General features: G+C 38.9%; 1 protein-coding gene across 3 annotated transcripts in view; it reads left to right on the top strand.

Moving 5' to 3' along the window:
- The window catches only part of RPS6KC1 (ribosomal protein S6 kinase C1), a 212635-nt gene that overhangs the window by 3050 nt on the left and 186416 nt on the right, over positions 1-23169 (top strand). For 2 of the 3 annotated variants that reach the window (XM_013970381.2, XM_018060738.1), the window contains exons 2-3: positions 17123-17158; positions 23043-23163. In XM_013970381.2, coding sequence (XP_013825835.2) covers positions 17123-17158; positions 23043-23163 — 157 coding nt within the window. Of the gene's footprint in view, positions 1-17122; positions 17159-18681; positions 18798-23042; positions 23164-23169 lie in introns of all 3 variants that reach the window. The other variant, XM_013970383.2, reaches the window with a different exon arrangement.

The following is a 23169-nucleotide window of genomic DNA, read 5'->3' as shown; positions in this document are numbered from 1 at the left end:
TAGTGTTTTTGGTTGTTTCATCATGCTAAAGTTTACAGAATTGTATAAGGTAATATAGATTTCTTAACAGTATTAAGTAAATAGTAATTCTTGCCTGTATTCTTTCATGAATATGAAAAGAAAATCTTGTTTCTATTATTAAAAGACAATGCTGCCTTATGACTTTCTTTCTATTGAGGCATAATTTATATGGAGTAAGATTCACCAATTTTAAGTGTACAGTTTGACGAGTTTTGACATGTATCTGTAACTGTGTAACCACCACCGCCACAGTCATCACTGCCTCATGCTCCTTTGCAGGCAGTCCCCTCTCCCCACCCCCGTCCCTAGGCAGCTGCTGGTCAGCTTTCTGTTGTACTGTGCTGTTTTGTGGAGGAGGGATTTGGCTTCTTTAACTCAGCAGGTTTATTTGAGATTCATCTATATTGTGTATTTTTATTCTCCTTTATTGCTGACCAGTATTCCCTTGCGGGCTTCTCTGGTGGCTCAATGGTAAAGAATTCAGCTGCAGTGCAGGAGAGCAGGGATTTGATCCCTGGGTCAGGAAGATTCTTTAGAGGAGGGCCTGGTAACCCACTTCAGTATTCTTGCCTGGAGAATCCCATGGGCAGAGGGGCCTGGCGGGTCACAGAGTTGGACCTGACTGAAGCGACTGAGCAAGCATGCACATTCCCTTGTATGGTTATCCTATAGTTAATCCTTCCGCGTTTGGGTTGATGGACATTTGGATTGTTTCCAGTTTTTGGCTCTTTTAAATACAGCTACTACGGACATTTATATACAAGTCTCAATGAATGTGGGCTTTTGTTTCTCTTGATAGCACACAGCCTTATTATACCTTTACAAGTAAGTAAGTAAGTGAAGTCGCTCAGTCATGTCCAACTCTTTGCGACCCTGTGGACTGTAGCCTGCCAGGCTTCTCCGTCCATGGGATTCTCCAGGCAAGAGCACTGGAGTGGGTTACCATTTCCTACCTTTATACTCAGCTGAAATCTGATAGTCTTAATCCTCTTTCTTTCTCAAAATTGTTTTGGCTATTCTAGATTGTTTGCATTTTTAGAAAAACTTTGGAATCAGCTTATTAAACTGCAAACATGCCTACTCAGATTTTGATTGGAGTTACACTGAGAATGTGGGGCTGTCCTGGTGGCTGGTGGCTCAGTTGTAGAGAATTCATTTGCAATGCAAGAGCCAAAGGCTATACAGGTTTGATCCCTGGGTCAGTAAGAGCCCCTGGAGGAGGGCTGAGCAACTGACTCCAGTATTCTTGCCTAGAGAATCCCTTGGACCAAGGAGCTTGGAGGGCTACAGTCCCTAAGGTCCCAAAGAGTTGGACACAACTGAAGTGACTGAGCATGCAGGCACGCATGTTGAGAGTGTATATCAGTTTTAGAATTGATGTCTTTAAGTAAGATTGAATCTTCTAATCCATGAACACAAATTTTCCATTTATTTAGCTCTTTAATTTGAGCAATATTTTCCAGTTTTTAGTGTGCAGGTCTTGCACATAATTTGGGTTTGTTTTCAAACTATCAGAATACATAAGTCTATTTGACATAGCTAACGTTTGTTGAGTATTAATAGCACATACTTCTGCGGTGCTTAGTGTGAGTCAAGCTCTATTCTAAGCACGTTATATAAATTAGCACATTTTTCATAGCAGTGCGTGAGTAGGTGCCATCATTATTCTCACATTAGGAGAATTCCTCACGTGAGGAAATTGAAGCACCTAAATGTTAAATAACTTGCCTAGGCTCACCCAGCAAACAAGTGGTAGAGTTTAGATTTGAACCCTGGTAGTCTATCTGTCAGAGTGCTTTTAATCCTAGTGCTGTGCTGAGTTCCTAAACACACTTTATCAGAGGCTGTGGGTATACTGTAGTTTACTAAAGTGATATTTACTAAAGCAAATATTAATAGAAGTACTTACTCAGCTTGACTTGAATCTGAAAATTGCCTCTTCCAAAGCTTCAAATTCAAGCACTATTTGTATTGCTTGGAGGGAAAGTGAAAGTGAAGTTGCTCAGTCGTGTCTGCCGATTCTTCTGTCCATGGGATTCTCCAGGCAAGAATACTGGAGTGGGTTGCCATTTCCTTCTCCAGGGATACTGGAGTGGGTTGCCATTTCCTTCTCCAGGGAATCTTCCCGACCCAGGGATCGAGCCCAGGCCTCCCGCATTGCAGGCAGACGCTTTAACCTCTGAGCCACCAGGGAAGCTTTGGAGGGAACCTGCTTTCAATTCCTGACCACATTGTCGTATGGGCTGCTTGTGCTTGGAAGGATAATTATCTGTAGTTTCCTAAGTATGCTGGTACACTGAGGTTTTCCTGTGTGTGTGCACATGTGTGCATGCTCTGCTGTATCTGACTCTCTGCGATCCCGTGGGCTGTAGCCAACCAGGCTCCTCTGTCCATGGGATTTTCCAGGCAAGAATACTGGAGGGGGTTGCCATTTCCTCCTCCAGATCTTCCCCACCCAGGGATCGAACACGCATCTGCGTCTCCTGTGATTCCTGCATTGGCAGGCGAATTCTTTACCACTGGGAAGCATGCTTCCTTGCTTCTCTGTTAGATGTGGTTTTCTCAGTCTGGAATGCGCTTCCATTTTTTCTTGGCAATCGCTGTAAGTCTCAGGTGACCTCTCCTGGCTTGTTTCTACAGGAAGCCTTTCTTAAATGGAGAACTCTGTGTATTGTATTCAGTTCAGTTCAGTCGCACAGTGGTGTCCGACTTTGCGACCCCATGAATCACAGCACGCCAGGCCTCCCTGTCCATCACCATCTCCCGGAGTTCACTCAGACTTACGTCCATCAAGTCCGTGATGCCATCCAGCCATCTCATCCTCTGTCGTCCCCTTCTCCTCGTGCCCCCAATCTCTCCCAGCATCAGAGTCTTTTCCAATTAGTCAGCTCTTCGCGTGAGGTGTCCAAAGTACTGGAGTTTCAGCTTTAGCATCATTCCTTCCAAAGAAATCCCAGGGTTGATCTCCTTCAGAATGGACTGGTTGGATCTCCTTGCAGTCCAAGGGACTCTCAAGAGACTTCTCCAACACCACAGTTCAAAAGCCTCAATTCTTCGGTGCTCAGCCTTCTTCACAGTCCAACTCTCACATCCATACATGACCGCAGGAAAAACCGTAGCCTTGACTAGGCGGACCTTAGTCGGCAAAGTAATGTCTCTGCTTTTGAATATGCTGTCTAGGTTGGTCATAACTTGTCTTCCAAGGAGTAAGCGTCTTTTAATTTCATGGCTGCAGTCACCATCTGCAGTGATTTTGGAGCCCCAAAAAATAAAGTCTAACACTGTTTCCACTGTTTCCCCATCTATATCCCATGAAGTGATGGGACCAGATGCCATGATCTTCGTTTTCTGAATGTCGAGCTTTAAGCCAACTGTTTCACTCTCCTCTTTCACTTTCATCAAGAGGCTTTTTAGTTCTTCTTCACTTTCTGCCATAAGGGTGGTGTCATCCGCATATCTGAGGTTATTGATATTTCTCCCGGCAATCTTGATTCCAGCTTGTGCTTCTTCCAGTCCAGCGTTTCTCATGATGTACTCTGCATAGAAGTTAAATTAGCAGGGTGACAATATACAGCCTTGACATACTCCTTTTCCTATTTGGAACCAGTCTGTTGTTCCATGTCCACTTCTAACTGTTGCTTCCTGACCTGCATACAGATTTCTCAAGAGGCAGGTTAGGTGGTCTGGTATTCTCATGTCTTTCAGAATTTTCTATAGTTTATTGTGATCCGCACAATCAAAGGCTTTGGCATAGTCAATAAAGCAGAAATAGATGTTTTTCTGGAACTCTCTTGCTTTTTCCATGGTCCAGCAGATGTTGGCAATTTGATCTCTGGCTCCTCTGCCTTTTCTAAAACCAGCTTGAACATCAGGAAGTTCATGGTTCACGTATTGCTGAAGCCTGACTTGGAGAATTTTGAGCATTACTTTACTAGCATGTGAGATGAGTGCAATTGTGAGGTGGTTTGAGCATTCTTTGGCATTGCCTTTCTTTGGGATTGGAATGAAAACTGACCTTTTCCAGTCCTGTGGCCACTGCTGACTTTTCCAAACTTGCTGGCATATTGAGTGCAGCACTTTCACAGCATCATCTTTCAGGGTTTGAAACAGCTCAACTGGAATTCCATCACCTCCACTAGCTTTGTTCCTAGTGATGCTTTCTAAGGCCCACTTGACTTCACATTCCAAGATGTCTGGCCCTAGATTAGTGATCACATCATCATGATTATCTGGGTCATGAAGATCTTTTTTGTACAGTTCTTCCGTGTATTCTTGCCACCTCTTCTTAATATCTTCTGCTTCTGTTAGGTCCAGACCATTTCTGTCCTTTATCGAGCCCATCTTTGCATGAAATGTTCCCTTGGTATCTCTAGTTTTCTTGAAGAGATCTCTAGTCTTTCCCATTCTGTTGTTTTCCTCAATTTCTTTGCATTGATCGCTGAAGAAGGCTTTCTTATCTCTTGTTGCTATTCTTTGGAACTCTGCTTTCAGATGCTTATATCTTTCCTTTTCTCCTTTGCTTTTCGCCTGTCTTCTTTTCATAGCTATTTGTAAGGCCTCCCCAGACAGCCATTTTGCTTTTTTGCATTTCTTTTCCATGGGGATGGTCTTGATCCCTGTCTCCTGTACAATGTCACAAACCTCATTCCATAGTTCATCAGGCACTCTATCCATCAGATCTAGGCCCTTAAATCTATTTCTCACTTCTACTGTATAATCATAAGGGATTTGATTTAGGTCATACCTGAATGGTCTAGTGGTTTTCCCTACTTTCTTCAATTTAAGTGTGAATTTGGCAATAAGGAGTTCATGATCTGAGCCACAGTCAGCTCCTGGTCTTGTTTTTGCTGACTGTATAGAGCTTCTCCATCTTTGGCTGCAAAGAATATAATCAATCTGATTTCGGTGTTGACCTTCTGGTGATGTCCATGTGTAGAGTCTTCTCTTGTGTTGTTGGAAGAGGGTGTTTGCTATGACCAGTGCGTTCTCTTAGCAAAACTCTATTAGCCTTTGCTCTGCTTCATTCCACATTCCAAGGCCAAATTTTGCCTGTTACTCCAGGTGTTTCTTGACTTCCTACTTTTGCATTCCAGTCCCCTATAATGAAAAGGACATCTTTTTTGGGTGTTAGTTCTAAAAGGTCTTGTAGGTCTTCATAAAACCGTTCAACTTCAGCTTCTTCAGCGTTACTGGTTGGGGCATAGACTTGGATAACTGTGATATTGAATGGTTTGCCTTGGAGACGAACAGAGATCATTGTGTCGTTTTTGAGATTGCATCCAAGTACTGCATTTTGGACTCTTTTGTTGACCATGATGGCTACTGCATTTCTTCTGAGGGATTCCTGCCCGCAGTAGTAGATGTAACGGTCATCTGAGTTAAATTCACCCATTCCAGTCCATTTTAGTTCGCTGATTCCTAGAATGTCAACATTCACCCTTGCCATCTCCTGTTTGACCACTTCCAATTTGCCTTGATTCATGGACCTAACATTCCAGGTTCCTATGCAATATTGCTCTTTACAGCATCGGACCTTGCTTCTATCACCAGTCACATCCGCAACTGGGTATTATTTTTGCTTTGGCTCCATCCCTTCATTCTTTCTGGAGTTATTTCTCCACTGATCTCCAGTAGCATATTGGGCAGCTACTGACCTGGGGATTTCCTCTTTTGGTATCCTATCATTTTTCCTTTTCCTGCTGTTCATGGGGTTCTCAAGGCAAGAATACTCAAGTGGCTTGCCATTCCCTTCTCCAGTGGACCACATTCTGTATTCTGTATTGTATTAGGTTGGTGCAAAAGCAATTATGGTTTGCATGGTTGAACTTTGCTGTTTGATATTGGAATACATTCTTAGATAAATGTGGTTATGTTAGGCATCATTTTAATGCCCTTTTCTTGCTTTATGTTTTCTTGTTAATGACTTAGTGAAAGTGAAGTTAGTCGCTCAGTCGTGTTTAGTTCTTTGGGACCCCATGGTCTATAGACCACCAGGCTCCTCTGTCTGTGATATTTTCCAGGCAAGATTACTGGAGTGGATTGCCATTCCTTTCTCCAGGGGAGCTTTCTGACCCAGGGATCCAACCCAGGTCTTCTGCATTGCAGGCAAATTCTTTATTGTCTGAGCTATCTGTTTATATTTATTTTAGACTAGGGAAATGATGTTAGACAAAAAGCGCATTCTAATGATTTTCTCATTTGAGTTCAAAGTGGGTAGTAAAGCAGCGGAGACAACTCACAACATCAACAACGCATTTGGCCTAGGAACTGCTAATGAACATACAGTGCAGTGGTGATTCAGGAAATTTTGCAAAGGAGATGAGAGCTTTGGAGATGAGGAGCATAGTGCCCAGCCATCAGACGTTGACAATGACCAACTGACCGCAATCATCGAAGCTGATCCTCTATGACTACACAAGAAGTTGCTGAAGAACTCAGTGTTGACTATTCTATGGTTGTTTGGCATTTTAAGCAAATTGCAAAGGTGAAAATAAGTGGGTGCCTCATGAGCTGACCAAAAATTTTAAAAAATAGTCATTTTGAAGTATTGTCTTTGCTTATTCTATGAAATAACAATGAACCATTTCTCAATTGGATTGTGACGTGCAACAAAAAGTGGATTTTATATGACAGCCAGTGATGACCAGCTCAGTGGTTGGACTGGGGAGAAGCTCCAAAGCACTTCCCAAAGCCAAACTTGCACCAGGAAAAGGGTCATAGTCACTGACTGGTGGTCTGCTGCCATTCTGATCCACTACAGCTTTCTGAATCCCAGCCAAACCATTACATCTGAGTATGCTCAGCAAATTGATGAGATGTACCAAAAACTGCAGCGCCTGCAAACGGCATTAATCAACAGGATGAGCCCAATTCTTCTGCACGACAGTGACCAACTGCATGTCACAAACCAACACTTCGAAAGTTGAATGATTTGGGCTGCGAAGGTTTGCTTCATCCTCCATATTCACCTGACCTCTTGCCAAAAGACTACCACTTCAAACATCTTGACAACTTTTTACAGGGAAAACGCTTTCACAACCAGTAGGAGGCAGAAAATGCTTTCCAAGAGTTCATCGAATCTCGAAGCACAGATTTTTATGCTAAGGAGATAAACTTATTTCTCATTGGCAGAAATATGTTGATTACAATGGTTCCTATTTTAATTAACAAAGATGTGTTTGAGCCTGGTTACAATGATTTAAGGTTCACCATCGGAAACCACAATTACTTTTTCACCCACCTATTATATCCCTCCATTAAAGCCTTTACCTTATTGTACTTGTTTGCTTCCTCTGAGGGCAAACTGTCTTCTAACCTGTTTTTGGTGCCTAACACAGCCTGGATATAGTAGGGACTTGAGAGAAGGCTGGAAAGAGGCAGTGTTTTCCTTTCTGTTATCTTTAAAATTAACATACAGTATAATTGATATTTTGTTGTGTAATTTTATGAATCTTTACACATGAATGGATTCACATATCCTCTGTCATAATCAGGAAGCAGAACAGTTCCCGTCAGCCTCACAATCTCCCTCTGCGTTCCCTGGTTTACACTCTTCTCCCACCTCTTAGTCCCTAGCAGCTCCTATTCTGCTCTCTCCCTCCATACTTTTGTCCTTTTGAGGGCATTTTATAAAGAGAATCAGAGTAATTAACCTGTTGAGATCACCTTTTGCCTAGTTTTTCCAGTGGGTTTGTTTTCCTATTGTTGACTTTTGATAGTTCTCTTTTGAATGTAAGTTTTTTGTCAGATATGTAGTTTGCAAGTGTTTCCTCCCAGTATGTAGCATATCTTTTCATTCTCTTAACAGTGTCTTTCACAAAGTAAAAATTTTTAATTTTGGTGAAGTCTAGGTTATCATATTTTTCTTTTATGGAGGAAAAATAGGCTTTTTGTGCTGTATCTAATAAGAACTCTGTTGACATCAGGTTTTAAAAAATGTAAACAATTCCTGTTTTCATCTTGTTTATTGACAACTTATATGCTCAGATATTAACATTTTAATATTAAAGATTTTTATATTAATTCTTTTTTTGGCCTCACCCCAGGGTTTGCATTGGAGAAGGAAATGGCAACCCACTCCAGTGTTCTTGCCTGGAGAATCCCAGGGATAGCGGAGCCTGGTGGGCTGCCGTCTATGGGGTTGCACAGAGTTGGACACGACTGAAGCGACTTAGCAGCAGCAGCAGCAGCAGCAGTTCCCCAACTAGAGATTGAACCTGTGCCCCCTGGGTTCAAAATGTGGAGTCCTAGCCACTAGACTTCCAGAAAATCAGTACATTAACTTTATAATTAAGAATTTTTACTTTCTTTGAATTTTGATTGGAAAATAGTTGTTTCCCTGGTGTCACAGTGGTAAAGAATCCACCTGCCAATGCAGGAGATCGAACCCAGGTTCTGTCCCTGGATTGGGAAGATCCCCTGTAGAAGATAATGGCAACTCACTCCAGTATTCTTGTCTGGGAAATCCCATGGACAGAGGAGTCTGGTGGACTATAGTCCATGGGATAGCAAAAGAGTTGGGTACAACTTCACAACTGAAGAACACCAATAGTATAATAATCGATAGAATTTAAAGTGAGAAAAGCAACTTTAGCAAAACATTTATTGAGTATACCAAGGTAACTTGCTGCTATAACTTTTATTTTTGCTGCAAAGATTTTTTTTTTTGGATGTGGACCAATTTTTAGTGTTTATTGAGTCTGTTACATTTTTGCTTCTGTTTTATGTTTTGGTGTTTTGTCTGTGAAGCATGTGGTATCTTAGCTCCCAGGACCAGAGATCACACTTGCATCCGCTGCATTGGAAGGCAAAGTCTTAACCACTGGACTGCCAAGGAAGTCCCTGTGTTAACTAACATTACGGATTTTTATTTTCCTTGAACTTTGATTGGAAGATAGTTTACCTTAGAGTAGTGCTATAATAATTGGGAGAATTTGAAGTGAGAAAAGTAACTTTAGCAAGCGTTTATTGAGTATGCAAAAGTAACTTGCTGTTAGTTTCTTTATTCTCCTATAGATTTGGGGATTTTAATAATGTAGAAAATATTTCTTACTTTCAACATATTACTATCATAAGCAATTACTAGAAAGTTGAATGTCTAAAATTTTCCCCACTGACTTATCTGTCTTAATGGGAGTTCTCTCTCTTCAGAGTACTAAAAAAAATATTGTAAAATATGCAATTATGGTTTGTGCAGGTGCTGTCTCTTGGGTCCTGACTACCTGGCTGGCAAGTGATTAACCAACCCAGGTATCCTTGCCAACCAGTGACACCTGCAGCTCTGTGGGGAAAAGAGGGGGAGGAGCTGAGATGCAGGTGATGGAGGGGCAGGGGGAGGGGGGTTGAGTTTGGTAAGGGGATGCTTGTCTCTGTGAGCTGGGGTCGCTGTTCCTCTTGCCAGAGTGTGTGTGTGTATGAAAAGCAGTTTAAAGATGTCAGTATGTTTACATGAAGGTGGATTTTATGAAAGTCAAATGTCTGAAAGTCAGGATTCCATGCATTACACAGATGGATGTTCCATTTGGTTTGCCTAATCACCACAATGGGAAATGTTCAGTATAGTGTAGCCTTACATTTCTGTATACCTTATTTTTTCTCTTCTACGTTTGGAAAGTCATATCTTTGAGAAATAAAATGTGTGGGGCATGTCTCTGTTTTTCATTGAGTTTGATTGTGTCATGACAGTTTTTTAAAAAATATGTTACTTTTGTTAATATTTTATCCTCTTACCTCTGCTTCTGCCCCGAACTAGCAGCTGAATACTGATAGTGAAGTGGCCGTCAGAAGACCTGATTATTATAAATTGCTCATAAAAGTAGCTTTTTAAAATTTATGTTTAAATTTGTGATATAAATCATGATTATATGATTATAAATCATTATGATTTCTGTTTGTTTCTGAAGGGACTTATTTTGTGATCATTTTTGGTAGGAACTATAACGGTTAGATTGAATAAATTTTGTAGTTTTGTTTTCCAGTAGCCATCTCTTAATCTTATGAAGATGACAGTTCTTTTGTGTATTCGAGTTAAGAGATTGATTTCAAATCATTATCATAATTAGAAAAGAGTGCTTTTGACTTTGACTATTAAGGAAACTAGTCACTAAGTTGTGTCTGACTCTTGTGACCCATGGACTGTAGCCCGAAAGGCTCCTCTGGCCCTAGGATTTTTGGCAAGAATACTGGAGTGGGATGCCATTTCCTTCTCCAGGGAATCTTCCCAACCCAGAGTTAGAACTGGGGTCTTCTTCACTTCAAGCAGATTCTTTACCAGCTGAGCTACCAGGAAGGCTCCTTAAGGAAACTAGGTAATAACTTGGTAAGAAGTAGATAAAAGAAGTTAGCACTGGGAAGAATTTAGAGGACCTAAATGCAGAGTACATCATGAGAAACGATGGGCTGGAAGAAGCACAAGCTGGAATCAAGATTGTCAGGAGAAATATCAGTAACCTTAGATATGCAGATGACACCACCCTTATGGCAGAAAGTGAAGAGGAACTAAAAAGCCTCTTGATGAAAGTGAAAGAGGAGAGTGAAAAGGTTGGCTTAAAGCTCAACATTCGGAAAACGAAGATCATGGCATCTGGTCCCATCACTTCATGGGAAATAGATGGGGAAAGAGTGGAAACAGTGTCAGCCTTTATTTTGGGGGGCTCCAGGGTCACTGCAGATGGTGACTGCAGCCATGAAATTCAAAGACGCTTACTCCTTGGAAGGAAAGTTATGACCAACCTAGATAGCATATTGAAAAGCGGAAACATTACTTTGCCATCAAAGGTCTGTCTAGTCAAGGCTATGGTTTTTCCAGTGGCCATGTGTGGATGTGAGAGTTGGACTGTGAAGAAAGCTGAGCGCCAAAGAATTGATGTTTTTGAACTGTGGTGTTGGAGAAGACTCTTGAGAGTCCCTTGGACTGCAACGAGATCCAACCAGTCCATCCTAAGGGCCATCAGTCCTGGGTGTTCATTGGAAGGACTGATGCTGAAGCTGAAACTCCAATACTTTGGCCACCTCATTCTAAGAGTTGACTCATTGGAAAAGACCCTGATGCTGGGAGGGATTGGGGGCAGGAGGAGAAGGGGACGACAGAGGATGAGATGGTTGGATGGCATCATGGCTTCGATGGACATGAGTTTGAGCAAGCTCCGGGAGTTGGTGATGGACAGGGAAGCCTGGCGTGCTGCAGTCCATGGGGTTGCAAAGAGTTGGACATGACTGAACAATTGAACTGAACTGGCATTAGGGCTGTTACTTGGAATTTTAATCTCTAGGAGGGCCAATTTAGTTATGTCCTGGAAAGAGCACTTTGTTTAGAACCAGAGGGTTGTGAGACCTGGTCCTGTGTATTACTGATGAATCTGATTAGTGCTAATATGTTCCCCTGGGCCTTGGTTATCTCATCTTAGCAGGCAAGATTGTTGTGTTGATTGACTGTAATAAAATATTTAATTTCTTAGCATAGTAAGAGATAGTTAACATTTACTGTGAGCCCGTTTCCCTAAATTCAGAACTTGCTGTTGGCATTAATTGAGGCAAATGGACGACAAATGTTGCAGTAGCATTTCCCAGTTGTGTTCCAAATTTTATCAGTAATAGGTGTTGCATTAATAGTTGGGTGGATAAATGACCTTGGGAAATACTATTTGTTTTTCTTTCAGAAATTTACTAGGCAAAATAATGTTGAGAGGCCTTGAGGCCTTGAGAAAGTCTGCTGTAAAAAAAAAAATTTTTTTTTAAATGAAAGTAAACTGAATTGATCATTAAGCCCTTTAAAATAGGTGATTTAAAGAATATCTGTATTCCATGCAGTGCAGTTTATCAAGCATTGCTTTAGATAATAATTTTCAAGATGACTTGGTGATAGAATTCTCTATAGCAAAAGGCTCTTCATGATATGTATAGTACTTACTGAGCTGGCGATAGTCTATGCTTGCCATGGAAATTTATGAACTTTAAATGAAAAGAATCACTGCTTTAAATTCTAACTTTTGCGGAATTGTATAACAAAATATTGAAATTCACCCAGAAAAAAAAAAAAAAAACTGAATGCTAGCAACCCACATCAGGGTGAATTTACAGTATTTTTAAGAATATTATTTCGTTATTTATATTTGGCCACGCTGGGTCTTTATTGCTGTAAGCAGGCTTTCTCTAGCTGTGGTGAGTGGGGCTACTCTGTAGCAGTGCACAGGTTTCTTGTTGAGATGGCTTCTCTTTGTTTTGGAGTGCAAGCTCTAGGCATGAGGGCTTTCATAGTTGCAGCATGCCAGCTCAGTAGTTGAGGCTCTTGGGCTCTAGAGCACTCGGCTCAGTATTGTGGTGAGTGGGCTTAGTTGCTCCCTGGTATGTGGAATCTTCTGGGATCAGGGATTGGACCCATGTCCCTGGCATTGGCAGGCGGATTCTTATCACTGTACCACCAGGGAAGTCCCTGAGTTTACAGTATTTTTGTTTTGGAATTGACTACTTATTAAGATAATTGCTAACACAATGTTAAAAGTTATAGAAATCTGAATCTGAGGGTTCAATTTTGTTCATTTTCAGTATGATCATATTTTTTTCCTCAGAGTTCTGATATTTTTATTTATTTATTTTTGTCAGTTTTGTAGTCCTGCTGAAGAGAATTACATAGTTAGAAAGAGTTACCGTTAAAGGACATTTGGGCTCAACTCATGTTATTCCATGAGGGGGCTTCCCTGATAGCTCAGCCAATAAAGAATCTTCCTGTAGTGCAGGAGACCTGGGTTCGATTTCTGGGTTGGGAAGATTCTCTGGAGAAGGGAACGTCAACCCACTCCAGTATTCTCGCCTGGAGAATCCCATGGACAGAGACACTGGCAGGCTACAGTCCATGGGGTCTCAAGAGTCGGACACGACTGAGCGACTAAACCACCACCACCATGTTATCCCAGCCCATTGTGTTTTTTGGTTTTCATTTCAGAGGACAGATAATTAACTCATTTAAGTGAGTTTGCACACATGGGAATACTGAATCCTTATAGTGGGGTACCAAGTGGTTGAACTTGGTAATGTATTTAGCAAGTGATTATATTTTTCTAATGTTATAAAGAATCAGATCCAGTGTATTCACTGCTATGCTACTCTACCTATCAACAGAGTAGGCACTGATATTTGTTGAATGAATAAGAGTAAATAAAACCTAGTGGTGAAGGGCGATGTGGAGTTAAGTAAAGTTATTGCAGAAAATACTGCAGGTAAATGGAGGGACGCAGGAGAGCAGGACTCATGCCTGATGATCAGAGGGTGGAGCTGATGTCATAATAATAGAAATAAAGTGCACAGTGAGTGTAATGCTTGTGAGTCATCCCCAAGCCCACGCCCCCACCCCCGTCTGTAGAAAAATTGTCTTTAACAAAACTGGTCCTTGGTGCCAAAAAGGTTGGGGACCTTTGCAATAGACTACGGTGGAAAGAGTACTGAATCAAGAATCAGAAAATCCGAGTTCTAATTGCAAATCTGAAGGTGAATAGCCATGGGACCTTATACAAGTTTCTGGACCTTGTTTCCTTGTGGGGTAAAAGGGGGACTCATAATAACCTCTTCCTCATAATTCATAGGTTGTTGAGGGAATAAAATGAAAGATTGATATAAAATGCTGTGCAAATGTAAATGTACGAAGTCAAGTTTTTTTTTCCCCCTCCCACTTGCCTAGTACAGTGCCTTGAACAGTATTAACACAGATTCAGACTTTCTCTCTTAATACTGAAAAGTAGGCTAAGAAGCAGAGTTAGGATTGATTCTTGGAGTGCTTACAGAGTGTTGAGGGTAGGAGGAAGGAAAACCTACAAAAGAGAAGCAAAAGAACCAGCGAGGAAAAAGAATTAAGCAAGTATAGCCCTCTACTTTCCGGACATGCTTTTCACTAAGCTTTTTTTTATGCTGTTTGGGAAGAGGATAGAATGCTCAGGAAGTAACTTTTGACCTAATTTTCTCAACTCTGCCTCTTCATATGAGAAGTGTGTGAGGATGAGGAGAAGTTCTTTTTGAGAGCTTAAAATTAAAGATCTCCACTTAGTTTGAGTAAATTTTGCTTTTCTATAATAACTATGAATGACTTGCCATGAAAACATTGAAGGTGCAGCCATTCTTAACCTGTTGCTTAGCAACTACTGTGTGCCACCAGACTGTAAGCTCTGGGAGGTGTGAAGGCAGGCACTTTCTTTTGCTTGCCATCATAGCCATATAGCAGAAATCCATGAGCCAACAAAGAGTGTGGATGAGGAGTCATAATCAGGTTGGTTCTTTCTTTCTTTTTTAAAAATTTTTATTTATTTATTTGGCTGCCCCAGGTCTTAGTTGATACATGTGGGTCTTTTAGTTGCAGCATGTGGGATCTAGTTTCCTTGACCAGGGATTCAACTTGGGCCCCTTGCATTGGGTGTGAGGAGTCTTAGCCACTGGGCCACAAGGGAAGTCCCAGATTGGTGATTTCTTTCCTTTTTTAAACCAACTTTTAAAAACCTCATTTTTGGCTGTGCTGGGTCTTGGTTGCTGCGTGACCTTTCTCTAGTTGTAGAGAGTAGGGTCTGCTGTGCAGGTGCGGTGCACAGGCTGCTCACTGCGGCGGCTGCTCCTGTGAGCGTGGGGTCTAGAGCGTGGGCTTCGTAGTTGTGGCGCACGGGCTGAGTTGCTCTGGGGCACTTGGGGCCTTCTCGGGTCAGGGACTGAACCCGTGTCTCTGGCACTGGCAGGCGGATTCTTCACCACTGAGCTACCAGGGAAGCCCCAGATCGGTTATTTCTGACGAAATTGTTTTTACATTGTGGTTGTTGTTAGGGAATGGCTAATGTAGTTTTGATGATGCAGTACAGACATATTTGATTTCCAGGAACAGCTTACCTGAGGAAAATCTTAAATGTGATACTTCTACTACATACACCAAGCAGGAAGATCATTTCTTTTGTCCCAGAAGGATCATCTGCATGTGTTAAAGTGTTGTTTAGAATAAAGTATTATTTATTATTTATAAAGTATTATTAATAAAGAAACAATAAAGTATTGTTTAGAATAAATCTTATTGCCAGTGATCACATGTTGATTTATTTTTGGTGGGTGGATATTAGAGGACTAATTATCTAACTTCTCTTTAGCACATTTTATAAAAAGATGTTCTTATATTTTTAGGAGGCAAATTTATATTTATAGGAGGCAAAATTAAATCATTTAATTATGTGAAACACCATGCTTTTGGAAAGGTGGACATTTTTTAGGGGGTGGAATTTGAAAGTAATAGTTAAAATCCAGTTTTTGAATACTACATTGTTGTTAGTTACCTGTTCTAACCTCTTACTGTAAATCTGTGTTGTTTAGAAAGGCAATGGCACCCCACTCCAGTACTCTTGCCTGGAAAATCCCATGGATGGAGGAGCCTGGAAGGCTGCAGTCCATGGGGTCGCTGAGGGTTGGACACACTGAATGACTTCACTTTCACTTTTCACTTTTCATGCATTGGAGAAGGAAATGGCAACTCACTCCAGAGTTCTTGCCTGGAGAATCCCAGGGACGGGGGAGCCTGGTGGGCTGCCGTCTATGAGGTCGCAGAGAGTCGGACACGACTGAAGTGACTTAGCAATAACATTAGCCATATGTGGCTACTTTTATTTTAATTTAAATTAATTTAAATGAAATAAAATTAAAAGTTTCATTCTTCAGTTGCCGTAGCCATATTTCCATTGCTTAGGAGCCACATGTGCATGTGGCCAGGGGCTACTGCGTTGAACAGTGGCAATAGGGGATATTTCCTTCCATCATCAGAGAAAGTACTGTTGGACAGCATTGTTCTCAATTAATGAAAATGGCTAAGAGATTTCACCAAATTTTATGTCCTGAAAGTTGGAGAGTAGAGTGGCAAGAAATTGGAAACCTTTTCTTTCGGAATTGTTGTGTGGGATCTTTCAAGGTACTTAAGTTCTCTAGTAAGAGAAAGATAACTTTTAGATCATGGAGTTCTTGTGTCTCCATATTCGCTGTCTGCTACAGCCAGGCCAGACAGAGTATTATCCTCATTCTATAGAGCCCTCAAGCCTGTGAGTGGAGGAACTGTAATTTGAACCCAAGTTTATGTGGCTTCAGTATACTTTTTGTTTTTGTTTTGGACCTTAGGAGTAGTGTAGTGTTGAATTGATCATAATCTCCAGTTATCGTATTGTCACCTGGCATCAAAGACTTTTCTTCCTCTCATCCGCAGGCACGGTTTTAATATGTTTGATGTATTTTTTGGTTTGTTTCTGCGGAATACATATTGTAGCATCAAGTTTATGACTTTTATATTTGCATAGAGGGTATTATGTATCTAATATGAGATTTTTCCCACTCTGCAATGCATTTGATGATTTAAGCACCCAGCCTGCTTTTTGTACACTTTGTGAGGAATTCTTTGTACATGGTGTTAGACTTTTTGGCTTTTATCATTAGAGAAGTCTGAAAGAATCCAACCCCCACCGTCCCTGCTCAGACAATAATGATAGGATTATTTGTCAGTGAGTGATGTGTATACTTTTTTTTTTAAAACAGGTTACTTTTGTTTTCTTTTTCACCATTAGGAGGTCAGTGATTACTTCTAACAGATATTGGTGTATCTGAGCATTGTGGCTGGTTGTTTTTTTTTTTTTAAATGTGAAATCTTTATTAAGCTAATTGTAGATTTATATATGGGTGTAAGAAATAATACAGGAAAAATGAAAAATAAAAAAGAAGAAATAATACAGAGCTGTCCCTTTGTATACTTTGTTGAGGTGCAGCTGCCTTTTTATGCTTCTGATTTGTATGTAGCCTGGAAAGGGGGGTACATAAGCTGTTAGAATTGTCAAGTAAGAGTAAAAGGATGAGGCATTCTCGTGTGAATGTAATAGTACACGAACATTAGCATGTGGACTTTATTTTAGTTGCCTTTTTGTTTTAATTTTTTAGTATGTGTTTCAAATAGTGAAGTTATTTAACTGAGTTCTGTGAAAATGATATAATATGATATTTCATTCAGCAAATTGAATTTTTCATACAAATGCTGTTGAAAGTAATCATGCAAGTGTAAAATAGTTAGTTTTGATAATGATTAGATATTTCTGTGTTTTCTTTGTTTTAGGTTGTTTCACGAAGAAATCCAGAGGATGTCCAGGAGGTAACATGTTTATCCATATGAAAATTTTATTTTATGCATTTTGACAAAAATTTAATTAAATGCTTCATTGAGGAAGCAGTTATTTGTATGTCAGTCTTTGTATCTTGTTTGGAAATTGTTTTCAATTCACTGAACAGTAACTGAAGTATCTTATTTCAGACCTATTAGGTCAATGTTAAGTTTCAGTAGGTGTTAAGTTATATAAATAAAAATTTCAGGAATTGTAGTGCCATTTAATAATGTGATAACTTTTCTGGTAATTGCCACTCATAAGATTTCAGTACTAGTTAAGGGCCCCTATTGATTTGCAAATTATGATGCCTGTATGGTAAAAAGAAATAAAAAAGAGTATTTGGTAACGTATTAATTTTAAAGAGCATAATAAATTATGGGTTTCTCTGTACTTCCATTTGTTTTTATTGGCATAGAAATGCTTTACAGTGTGTGTTAGTCTCTGCTGCACAACAAAGTGAAGCAGCTATACGTGTACATACATCCATTCCCTCCCGAACCTCCTTCTCTACTTCCATTTTTATATGGAGTTGGCGTGTTGACATCCTGGAAAATTGCTTCTTTTTAGAATTTTGTATTTAGTTCTTTTGCAGACTAATTCCTTCTTTTTAAAATAATATCAGCTTGTTATAGTTTTACTTAGAACCGTAGAATTCTCTATTTGTAATTACTTTGTCCTTGTTATATACCTTTAGGAATCCTAACTGAGGAGTTAACGTCTTTTAACATTTTTACGCTTACTTTCATTTTGGTCCTTGCTTATTTGTAGTAGGACTAGAAGGATATATATAGTCTATATATATATATTTTTTCTTCCTATTAAAGTGTTTAAAACAGATGTTGTTACATCTTTATTCTGCAAGATTTTTTTTCCTAATTGCATTTTAATGTCTTCGAGTGGGCTATGTATTATCTATTTAACCACAAGCCCCACTTACTGCGTACCAAACATACCTGTCTTGATTCATAGATTTAAATTGATTGGTTCTGGTTGGTTTGAACATGTTTCGATAATATTTTAACTTTTATGTATTACTGTTTCTTGCTATATCTAATCTGGTAATTGTTTTTGTCCTATTGTTAAAGAGTTAAAAAAAAAAAGTTGGATAAAAGACACATTTTAAAAAGAGTCCACACTGTTTTCCTTAGGGGTTTTAACCTCACTCCCTGCCCCTCTGATAGCCAGAAAGAAAATATTGTTATTTTGGAAGAAAAGGCTAAGTCTATATTTATATATGTCTATATCCTTTCAAAATGGCATTGAAAATAACTTGTACCTTTGATTAAGAGAATACTCTTATTTAAGTCAGTTCATTTAGTATGAACTATTCCTTAGAATTCTATTAATTCTGTTGAATTAATTGTCAATACCAAAAAAAAAAAATAGTCAATACCAGGCTTTTCTGCTTCTGAATACTTATATCTGTTAGAATTGAAAATGGGTTGTTTCCTTTGAATACAGTGTCTGATTGCTGTGCTATAGTTTGTAGCTTGATGTTCCCCTTTTCCAGGGAGAATCCTGAGCCAACCTATCCATGAACATACTCTCTGCCATTTCCTTAATCCTTTTTTGGGGAAAACTCTTTTATAATAACAACTGTTGGTGAACCATTCATCAGAAACTCTTGTAAGTGTGCTTTAGTTAGATGGTTGCATGGTCCTTTGTTAAAAATGGTATAAAATCTTAAAAAGAATGTCTTCTGTCTAGCTGACTTCTTGAAGGATAGAATAACCTTGAAGTTATAACAACATTTTTTAGCTTCCCATGTATTATTTCATTTAAACATTGAAATTCTTACATAGGAAAGGAATTTACTACGTAGAATTTGTTTCCATTTCCTTTCTTCTCACCTTCTTTGTCTGTTAACTGATTCACTTAGAATTTACTTATGCTTCATCAGAGCTGTTGAAGATCAGTAGATGTACTGTTTGTCTAATCAAATATAGGACAGATAATATGCTATCCTTAAAAGACTGGGGAGATTTAGCTCTTTTTCTCACTTACACACACGCACCTTGGCACATGCTAAAAGATAGTTATGTTTTGTTCCTAAGTAGGCCAGAATACTTGCATAGAGTCAATAATTTAAAATTATCCAGGATGCTTTTCCTTTTTATCTTTTAAACATTCCCTCCAAGTTTTCATTTATTAAGAGCAGCACGGGTCACTCTGGAGCGGGACAGCAACAGTTAACGTGACCTTTGTTCAGCAGGTTCTCTAGAGCACGCAACTATAGGACGCAAAGAATGAGGTAGAGATGTGTCCTTCACTCCCCACCTTTAAAATAGAAGTAGCCTGTAGCTCTGTGTCTCTCTATTTCACTGGGGAAATCTGGGAAAGGAGAACCAAAATAGAACTTTCTGTATATCGTATCCGAAGTCTCTCACTGTTAAGTCATTTCATAAATAAAACAGTTTTAGAAAAACTATTTGAGCACATTCAGAAATGTGTCAGGGGAAAGAAAAGGCTCTTTAAAAGGGGAGGAAACAAAATTCATAAGCAGGTAGTATGGTGGTGACATTGCAGAAAAGTTGGACCCAGCAAGTTTTAAATATTATATGAGAGTAAAAAGGAGAAAGTTAATTGAGTGGTTTTGTAAAAGATCTAAAGTTTTTTTGGTATTGTTAAGAGAAATTATCTGTATAGAAAGCGTTCATTTTATGTAAAAAATATCTAAGGAAATGTTTTTAATGAAAATTAAGCTTTTCTTTGTAGTCTGTTATGATTGTCACTGAATTTTTAATTGAGGAATATTTAATCGAGAAATTTTATGCAGAAGTAACTTTAATGAATAGGATATTTCTACAGAGTTGATTCAATAGAGTAATAAGTTATTATAACTTTTTTTTCCTAATAGGAAAGAATTGATTATTAGAGAAAATGTTTTTCTGCATGTATCTTTTGACTACTTTGTATAGTCCAGTTACAGACATTGATACTTGCTGATATAGTGGAGGTGTGCTTTTGTTCACTTTTCCACTTTGAAGATTTTTAGAAATGCCCAAGCTTAAAAGGAGTAAGAAGAAAGGGAGGCAGTGGCTTGTGACATTTGGAGATGCTTTGGTTTCCTGCCTTTTTTGAGGGCTTTTATTTGCTCTTGGGTATTTCACTTCTGTAGTGTTGAGAATATGTGAGTGAGTATGTGAATGAATAAATTAGGACATAATGAAGAAACACAGATTTCCTAATTTTTGCTCTGAAAGACTATCTGCTGGTTTATATGCCATGTCATTATTATCACTATTGTGATTAAATTATTAACTTTTGCCCCGTAAGTTGCCCTGATTTTATTTGACAGTGACCCTAACTGGAATACAAATTTTATCTACAGATTTGTTTCCATGAGCTGTGGTCTTTTGAATAGCTCTCATGTCTAATTTATAATAGTTTTAAGGATTGTACTTCCCTTAGGTAAGATTATTGTCAGAAGCCCAGCACTCGTTTGCCCTTAAGCCCTTGGCAGATGTGGTACCACCATAATTTGATCTATTTAAAAAATATGAAATAGCACTATGTTCCCATGACCAGAATTATGTTAATGTATCAAGATTAGAAATTGCAGGGAAGTAAAATATGAAAATTAGAAAATCACTTGTAATCTCAGTGTCCTGAGGCCTTTCACTTTTCAAGTGTTGTTTGACTCTCTCGCCTTCCCCCTACTCTGTCTTCTGCTGGAACTGTGGATGCTCTACTGTCTGCATTTGTCTTGTTCATTTCCATTTCATATGAAACCTCTTCTTCCAGGTGTCCTGTCTCCTGGCACCGCTGAGCTTCTTCAATACGGACTGTGTCCTTGGTTTCCTCTTCTTTTACTTCTGGCTGACCCCCATCATTCAGCCGTTTAGACTCCTCATCTTGTAACAAATGCTGAGAAATCTTTTCTGAGTTATTTCCACCTCTCTTCTCCCCAGTTACTACACCTTATTTTTAGCTCTTGCTCCTGACCTGTCTATTGGATATCTTCAATTAGACTTAGCCTCACATGCACCTAAATAAAATATATCTAAAACTGAGCTTCATTCTTATCTCATCACAGCTTTTTCTCCTTGGCTGTTCACCTTTGGGAATATAGCACCACCATTTATCCAGTTGTAAAAGCCAAAATTTTAGTAATTATATTTGGCCCTTTCCCTGTCCTTTTAAAACACTTCATTCCTGACCACTTTTCTCTCCCTCTCTTTTTGTTTTTTTCTGGCCATTGCTTCCTTCAGTGTGCTCACCTGAGTCGACGCTGTGTGGGTGCTCCTTCCACAACACCCTTTCAGCACAATCATGCCGTCTTGTGATATAGTTACTGTGTTGGCTTATTCTTCCTAATTTGACAGAAAACTTTTAAAGGAGGGACTGTGTTTCTTATTTCTTCGTCCTTTGTGCCAACACAGTGCCTAGCATAAAGTATGCTCATGAAAATATTTGCTTTGTTGACTATTATTGTTGTTGAGTAAATGAATAAAAAGGGCTTCCCAGGTGGCTCAGTGGTAAAGAATCTGCCTGCCAGCCAGTGCAGGAGACGCAGGAGATGTGGGTTTGATCCCTGGGTCGGGAAGATCCCTCGGAGGAGGAAATGGTAACCCACTCCGTATTCTTGCCTGAAAAACTCCATGGGCCGAGGAGCCTGGCAGGCTACAGTCCATGGGGTCACAAAGAGCCAGACACAACTGAGTGACTGAGCACAGACACGTGCAGATGACTAAAAGGAAAGCTCAGCGGCAAGCAATTTGTTTAAATTAACTCATGTTGTCTGACTAGTCTCCTAGGATTAAAAGCAAGTCTCTTATATGAAAAGCAGCACATTTAGTAATCATAATAGAATTTTTGATAGCATGACAGAATTTTGCAAAGAATTTCTTATATGACATTTAGTAATCATAATGGAATTTTTGATAGCATGACAGAATTTTGCAAATAATTTCTTATATGCAGTGAGTGGATTTTTTGACAGGTCTCTTAAATCACACTTGGTTACCTGTTTGGCCTAATGTTTGCTTATTAGTATTACACTATTGAGTTTGTTAGAAGTTAGATAATTAGATTTTTCAGAAGTAAAGGCCCCAATGTACTAGGTAATGGAATTTAAAACTCAGTTTTACCCTATGAGACTGAGGTCTGGATCAGTGTTAAGACCGTGTGTTAAATTCTTTTTCTTTATTGTTTTTTTTTTTTTTTCTTTTGATTTAATCGAAATAAGTTTAGACAATAATTTAAACTAATGAAGGTAGCTTACTTTTATGTGTTATATAATCTAAATGATTGATATTTTGTTTTTTGAAATATCCTAATTTTAGTGGTGTTCTGATCAGGATTTACCTTGCTTCCAGAAATCTTATTACTGTCTTAACTGAGATTTTATGAAATGCAAAAGTTTAGGTTAATTACTTGCTACAAAGCTATTTCTTCTTCAGTATTTTTCAGATTATTTATCCTTCAAGGCAAATGCTGAGTATGTTCTTTATGTTTAAATTTGTTTAAATTATTTTGTGTTTGTAAACATGCTGTTTTTGAGATGAATATATTTTGATATCTAACTCATTTCCAGGGCAATTGTAATTAATGTTTGAAGAGGTTAAGTGACATTTTGTGTAGTGTAGACCTTTTTTGTACTAGGTTGAATATTTTTCTAATATGAAGAAAACAGTGCTTTCTTAAAATGAAATTTAAAAACCAAAACAGTTGGAGGGAGAATTGCTGCTTTATATTTTTAAAGCAAATATTATTAGTTGATTTCAGACAGGTAACTGCATTGGTTAGAACAATTTTGTTTGCCTTTGCATGACAGTTTTGAGCACTTTAATGAAAATTTTTTTTCTTGTTCAGATATGTGAACCTAAATGGTTTGACTGTGAGATACATTTAATTTTCTTCTCTCTTTAGATAATCGTATGGAAGAGATATAGTGACTTTAAGAAATTGCACAAAGAACTATGGCAAATTCACAAAAACTTATTTCGACATTCAGAATTGTTTCCTCCATTTGCTAAAGGAATAGTGTTTGGTAAGT

This window comes from Capra hircus, chromosome 16, assembly GCF_001704415.2.
Source record: "Capra hircus breed San Clemente chromosome 16, ASM170441v1, whole genome shotgun sequence".
In the NCBI taxonomy this organism is placed as follows: domain Eukaryota; kingdom Metazoa; phylum Chordata; class Mammalia; order Artiodactyla; family Bovidae; genus Capra; species Capra hircus.
The sequence above is the reverse complement of the archived record's forward strand: the minus strand, read 5'-3'. Positions and strand labels throughout refer to the sequence as shown.